General features: G+C 36.6%; 1 protein-coding gene across 2 annotated transcripts in view; it reads left to right on the plus strand.

The window, feature by feature from the left end:
• The window catches only part of agmo (alkylglycerol monooxygenase), a 32,602-nt gene that overhangs the window by 23,352 nt on the left and 1,942 nt on the right, over positions 1 to 7,308 (plus strand). The window contains exons 10-13 of one of the 2 annotated variants that reach the window (XR_001609434.1): positions 935 to 1,051; positions 2,557 to 2,639; positions 2,872 to 2,977; positions 3,983 to 4,206. Coding sequence is in view for 1 of the 2 variants with exons in the window: in XM_016274686.1 (XP_016130172.1) it covers positions 935 to 1,051; positions 2,557 to 2,639; positions 2,872 to 2,977 (306 nt within the window). In the remaining variant the exon portion in view is untranslated. The remainder of the gene's footprint in view (positions 1 to 934; positions 1,052 to 2,556; positions 2,640 to 2,871; positions 2,978 to 3,982; positions 4,207 to 7,308) is intronic. The other variant, XM_016274686.1, reaches the window with a different exon arrangement.

The raw sequence follows: 7,308 nt of genomic DNA on the forward strand, positions 1-7,308 counted from the left end.
TATATATATATATATATATATAGATATATAGATTTGGCCACTTCCTGTTGAAAAACTGTTTATCATACCACTTAAGTTGGTCTGGCTTTTTTTCGAACATTGTAGGTGGTTTATTGCTGGCCACCTTAAGCAGGCCTATATATATATATATATATATATATATATATATATATACAGTATATGGTGGTCAAGCTGGTTTTCTCTAACCAAGTAGACATTAGGCCTGCTGTACCAGCTCTGATCAACAATCTAGACCTTCTTTGACAATTTAATGGTGCTTAATTAACCAACTTGGAACAGCCATGTAAAACCATCTACCACCTAAAAAGCTACTTCCTGTTGAAAAAAAAGGTTTATTCTACTGTTTAAAGAAGTCAAGTTGGCTTTGCGAGCATAGTAGCTGGTTTATTGCTGGTTGAAGGTGGACTGCTGAATTTGGGACAACTAACTAATGGCTCTAATTAAGCAAATTGGAACAGCTAAAAACCATTTAAAACCATCTACTGTATAGTCTGTACAACATTTGCATTTGTACAACATACTTTGAACAAAAACTATTGTCATGCTGTATTGATAACTAAGGGTGTGTGCACATCAAAAGCGAATGTAATTATTTGCGCGAGTAGATTACATACAAAGTCAATGCAAAGACGTGAATGATGCAAATTGGGTGCGCGAATGATGCAAAAATTACGCGATTGCTACAAACACAATATTCGCTTCGCTTTTGTGTGCACACACCATAACAGATAATAGCCTATTTTTCTGCTAAGTGGTAGCAAAAAAAAATACATATTGCCATTTTTGTTGAGTGGTGAAAGAAGAGTGCAGATTCTCATTCTCAGATTCTCGGACAAATCTCATATTTTATTATTTTTTTTGGTAGCTTTATTTACTTTTTTTTACTACAAAACTTTGTTCATTCTCCAATCAGATTACAGGAGAGGAAATGCCTCACGATCCAACATGGTCCCCTGCGATGCAAGCCTATGTGCTTGTACAGTTCCTTCTTTTGCTGGATGTATATAACAACTTATTAAAAGATCAAACGGTGGGTACTTTTTCCTTTGTTTTTTTTTTTACATTCACTGTTGAAATCGACATCTAATTTTCCCAGAAATGTGCCCCACTGAAATGTCAAAGCTATCATCTGAATGCCATCTTTCATTGCCATCTACAGGAGCTTTAAAAGCTTTTAATTTGCTGTGTTGTTAATGCTACCTACCAATGTCTATTATCAGCCTCTGTCTCTCTCTCATTATCCTAAATGTTCCTCTAATAATAAGGCATTTTACTAGCTGAGTATGGACAGAATATTTTAAAGTGATCTTTGTCTATTATTTTTCAACCCACCCCCCTTTTTAAAAACATAGAGATGTTCAGTTGCCCTTGTCCGTTATCCTTGGAAGTCCATGTTCCCCAGGCATATTTTTGGTTAGCCAGAAAGCACGGCCCCACCCTGCCTCCCTGCTGAATTGAAACGGCCTGTTTTCCTTTGAGTCCTACCTCTGCGGTGCTCTTTTAGTTGTGGCTCTCGGAGAAGTGTCCCCTGGATCCCTTTCCTTAGCTCCACCAGCCAATAAAACAGCCGGTTGGTGGTCCAGCAGCCAATACAAATGCTCTGACTGCTTTCCCAGCCCCTGGAAACCTTCCTTTTGCATCAGTCACTTTGTCCAAGGAAAATAACAAACCGAGGCCTTGAGGCTTAGCAATAAATAATGTAAAAATGTGTATTTATACCTTGTTGTCTGTTTGCATTCAATTCCATTGCTACAGTGATGCTACAGAATTGCTTAGTGGCACTCCAAAAAGTTAATTTTTAGTCATCTTTCGATGACATCATCCATACAGGGCTATCAATCCTGCTGGATGTTTGACTAACTGTTCAGTATGGAAGGCCTGTGTAGTTGACCTCTGCTGAAATGCAAATTTCGGAAGATGGTTTTCCCCTTTGGCCTCTTAGTCTGTTATTTTTTAAACTGGATATGGAAAGGCTTTAAAAATTAACCAATCAAAATAGATTTTTCCCCCTGTTTGTTAATTGTTGAAAAATGAGCCAGCGCTTCAGGGCTGAGGTCTGGGATCTGGATTCTATCTGGTGACACACAGGAAAACGTCTGTAATTGTTTGCTGGTGTCATATCAAAGACGTTGTGAGGTCAGTCACCTGACTTAACCACTGCTGAGTACGATGGGTTAGCCAGGTCAAGAAAACATTATTAACATCATTCCTTGTATTAGCAGCAAATTATCACCAGATTATGATTTCAGTGTAAATCCAGCCATAGAGGTGTGCCAATTCAGTCATAGATGATACTTCCCTAATGGTTGGCCTTGAGTTCTTGGACCGTCGAGAGAGTATTACTCAACTGTCCTGACACCTAAATTTGTTAGGTCACTTTTATTCAGCTGTGTTGCTTGAAAATGATTTGAGTTAGAGTTAATTTTATTTTGAGTAAGACGAAAGAAAGTTTTTTTTAAATCATGACCTAAATTGTTGTTCCCACAATTTATCTATGTATACTATATTACTATCTTACTTATCTTTCACCTGCAGATACTTTCTGAGATGACTGCACTTCTTTTGACTGGCTACGTATTACTTTCTCTAACTTCTTTGGGCTTCCTGATCGATCAGAGGTACAGCTCCTATAACTCCTGTTTTTATTTTATTTTATTTTTTATTCTTTTTATTCTTTATTTGAACTGGGCTTAAGGTGAACCGTCATTTTTTCCAGTGAACCGATTTTGAAAATTGATTACTGTATAGAGTATATGGATATTATATTAATATACTGTATACAAAACAGCACAGTGCAATAATAAAATATGTAAATAAGAAAAATAAAATGTTGTTGTGCCTTTCTTCCAGGGCTAATGCAGCTGAAATGGAGATGCTGAGATGTGTTTTGATAATGGCTCTTCAACAGTTTGGCTACATTAAACCTCTGGTGCCTCTGTTGGCTTTTCCGATTGAAGTAAGTTTGACTGACACATACATCATTACCATAGTCTCTATTACAGATGTCCAGCTTCCATTTAAGCACAAGACGCTCTTTGAATCATTCTCAGAAGAACATTGAACACGAGAACATTATCATCAGGTTTTACACAAACTTGTTGAGTTCATGCAGCTCAAGTGCTACACAAAGGGAGATAAATCAAATACTGGCAAACTGATTTTTCAATTAAGCTTTTCACTCAAATTTTGATGCTTAAATGATAGAAATAGACGTATTTCCACTAGTGCTATCAGACATGTTTATATGTGTTAAGTCCTTCCTAAATGTATGTGTGTGTGTGTGTGTGTGTGTGTGTGTGTGTTTCAAATCTGGCACTGGGTCTTTCTACACGCCTCAGTGATGTATGACTCCAGATGCATGGCCCAATTGACCATAAAATTGCTGTGTGTGTTTCTGGCACTTGCAGCGTGAGCATCTCAGCTGACCTTTCATTAGCGCGCCACCTCTCTCTTCGCGAGCCTCCATCCCTCCCTCCAGCTCTCCTCTTCTCACCATCCCAGTTTACGCAAAGGCAACGTTTCTGGAATCAATTAAACACGTCTGCGGCTCGCCGTGGAAGACTGATTAGATTTACACAAGAGCTGAATTGCTCGTTTTACTTTGAGCGTGCATCTGTGAGCTCAGGTGCTGAAATGCCCGCAGAACAGTTTTAGTAGCGTCATATTTTTGTGTCCGTGTGAACTGTACCCATAGACTGATTTAATGTGTTTCTGTTGTAATAGGCCAGGGAAAGAGTTTCCCTTTCCCTGTAACTTTCCTTTAGACTGGTCTATTTCCAGTAATGCCATTATGACCCTTCAGAAACATTATCATTTGCTAAAAATTGCCCTGTCAGTTCCTCACTCATCTCGGCTTCTGTTTATTTCAGCTATTGGATGATGTTCTTCCATTTCTGCCTGTGTTTTTTCCATTCTGTGTTTTTCCACCCATCAAAGCTAATATTTGTCCTAATTTCTAAAGGGCGAAACAAAAATTGTACCGCTGCAAAGACCCGCCCTACTTTTTTTGAAGGAAAAGGTTAAGATAATATTATCAAGATCAGCTTCACACAAAAGCTGCAGTCAGCAGCGCCGCTGGCTTATCTTTTCATAGCACCTGACACCCTCCAGCACACCACAGGAGAGGATCTCTAGAGCTTGGAGCCTGAATTTGACTGATAAGAAGAGTATTAGCAAGTATTGCAGGTGATTGGGCACAAAAGAAAATTTTTCAAAGAATTTTATTTTTTAAATTTATTTATTTATTTTTATTATTTTTATTATTATATATATATATATTTTTAAATTATTTTAAATTTATTTATTTATTATTATTATTATTTATTTATTTATATATATATATATATATATTTTAATACAGTACCGTTCAAAAGTTTGGGGTCAGTTTCTTATACTTACCATGCCTGCATCTATTTGGTCAGAAATGCAGTTAAAACAGTAATATTGTGAAATATTATTCGAATCTGAAATTATTGTTTTCTATTTTAATATATTTTAAAATGTAATTTATTCCTGTGATGCAATGTTGAATTTTCAGCAGTCATTACTCCAGTCTTCAGTGTCACATAATCCTTCAGAAATCAATCTAATATGCTGATTTGCTGTTCAAGAAACAGTTGTGCTGCTTAGTATTTTTGTGGAAACTGTGATGCATTGTTTCGCTTTCTTTGATGAATAGAAAGAACAGTTTTAAAGAACAGCATTTATTTGAAATACAGATCTTATATAACATTTATAAATGTCATTACTGTTAATCAATTAGTGTCATTGCTGAATAAAAGTAATTTCTTTCTTTCTAAAAAACAAATCTTGCTAGCCCCCAAATTTCAAACGGAAGTGAATATACAGCTTTTAAATTTGTTAGTAATCAGCCAACTAGGAAATATCTGGTCCTTTCCATCATCTCTTGCTCAACATGTCTAGAGCATGTGATCTAATCACATCTCTGACATAGAATTTGTATTTTGATTTTACAATGTCATACTCAGTAACAAATATGAAAATCGCCACTCTTGATTTAAGAAGCCTAATGCTAATATATTCTGGAGCTTTCAGTGGCTTCAGGTTGCTAAGCAGGCTGCCATGGTGAACCGAACGTTCCTTACAAGCCCCAGGAGACCCATCCATCTTGGGCCTTGTCTCAGGAATCCCATTGAACTGATTTACAGAAAGTCCAGTGAGAGTCACACGAGGCTGCCACGACGCCCTTCACCCCGGCATCAAAGCACTCAGAGCCGGGCCGAACCAGGGTTCAGTCTCTCAGCTTCTTTTCAGAGAATTGGCGCTCGTTTGACTGCCAAAAGCAGTAGGGGGTTTCAGTAATGGGTCACCACTGCCACCTCAGCTCAGAGTCATGGACGAGTGCTTGAACTGCTTAACAGGTTTTTTTTCTATGTTTTTATGTGTGTGGTAAGCCAATGTTTTTGGTACGGTGAGCGATTCAGTGCTATGCTCACCAAGGCTGCATTTATTTGATCAAAAATACAATAAAACCCATAATATTGTGAAATATTATTGCAATTTTAAATAACTCTTTTCTATTTTAATATATTTTAAGATGTAATTTATTCCTGTGATGCAAAGCTGAATTTTTAGCATCATTACTCCCGTGTTCAGCGTCTTATGAACCTTCAGAAATCATTCTAATATGCTGATTTAGTGCTCAAGAGACGTTTCCTATTATTATCAATGTTGAAAATGGTTTAATATTTTGTGGAAAACGTGACATTTTGCACTCTCTAACTAAGAAGCAGCATGCATTACCACCATGTAGGCATCCACATGTTGAAAAATCCCCATCGCTAGTCATACATCACTGAGGTGACAGCAGAGATTTAGTCCTGTTTGCTTTTGACCCAAAACTGCAGCTGCCCCGGAGACTCGACTCTTTGCTTATTAAACCTGAGTGTGAATGTGTGCTGCTCGTTTCTGCAACTCTGCATGTATCTTTGTATTTATTTCTATCGCTTTTATGTGTGTAAAAGAGAGAAAAAAGCTGAGGGAGACAGAAGGAGAGACACAAGTGGTCATCTGAGACAGCAAGAGCAGTAAAAAGAAGGGAAAAATACTATATCAAAATGTACACATCTCATGTGTTTTTTCACTTAAAATACGCATGCAGAGGAAAATCTGAGAAGAAAAAGTCTCTCAACTTGATTGAAATATCTGCCCGTTTGTCATTTAAGGTTGCATTCTAGGATTTGAGACCGTTTCTCTGCTAAATCAAATCGACTTAGGTGGCAGCACAGCTCTGAATGAAAGTATAGAATGAGGTAGTGTCTCAAACATTTGCATTTGCGCTGTCTTTAATAATATTTTTATCCCTTTTGTCATACAAATATTCATTGAAATTCTTCTTCTAAATCTCTTCCTCCCATTTCATGCAAACACAAATATAGAGGGCTTCTAGTCTTTGTCCAATGCATATAATGCCCCAAAAAACTGTAGTATTGTAAGATATTTCTCCTAAGACTTGATGACACAGTGTAGATAAAACTAATGTGGGTTGCACAACTAATAATTTTATAATTTTAGGAGAATTTGATTAGAAATATTTGAAAGCAGAAACAGAAAACTTAAGCACAATGCTCTCCATTTAATAATAATAATATTTATTATTATTTGAATGAGAGTAAACTACATGCATTGAAAAAAATTGCATTGGCATTTGATTGGTGGATTCAGGTATTTTGAGGTCAGGAAGCACAGGCCATGCCTTTCCCTTCGTTTGTCTCTTGCTCTCTCTGTCTCTCTTCTCTCAGAGGGAAACAGCTGTGCTGCTCCTGAGGAAACTCTGGTTATTTCCCATTGGAGAGGTATTCTGATAGATAGAATATGATTTTGGACTCTGTTTAGAGCTCGGATGCAGTTTATGGTCTAGAACGCAAGGAGGGGCAGTTAAGGTTACAGCTTTTTGGAAGAATGTCACTTTTGGCCTGTTTCCACAGTGGCTTCTGTGAACCCCTACTCCAAATGCATCATGGGAGATTCTTTGGCCACATGCTTGACCTATTGGCTTTTTTTTTTATGTAGTATATTCTCCTGGTATGTGACATTTAGGTTTCTCACAATGAATTACTTCAAATAAGGTTTTGACTTATAAAAATAAAGTTAGTGCAGAGTGTATTTTGTAACAAAATCTTAAAATATATCAATTGTTGTATTCTCATTTACATTTTTGCACACCACCTGTAATTTATAACTTTCCATATATATATATATATATATATATATATATATATATATATATATATTTATATACATATGTACATTATATATAAGATATAT

Source organism: Sinocyclocheilus grahami, unplaced genomic scaffold (assembly GCF_001515645.1).
Source record: "Sinocyclocheilus grahami isolate Dianchi unplaced genomic scaffold, SAMN03320097.WGS_v1.1 scaffold6.1, whole genome shotgun sequence".
Lineage (NCBI taxonomy): Eukaryota > Metazoa > Chordata > Actinopteri > Cypriniformes > Cyprinidae > Sinocyclocheilus > Sinocyclocheilus grahami.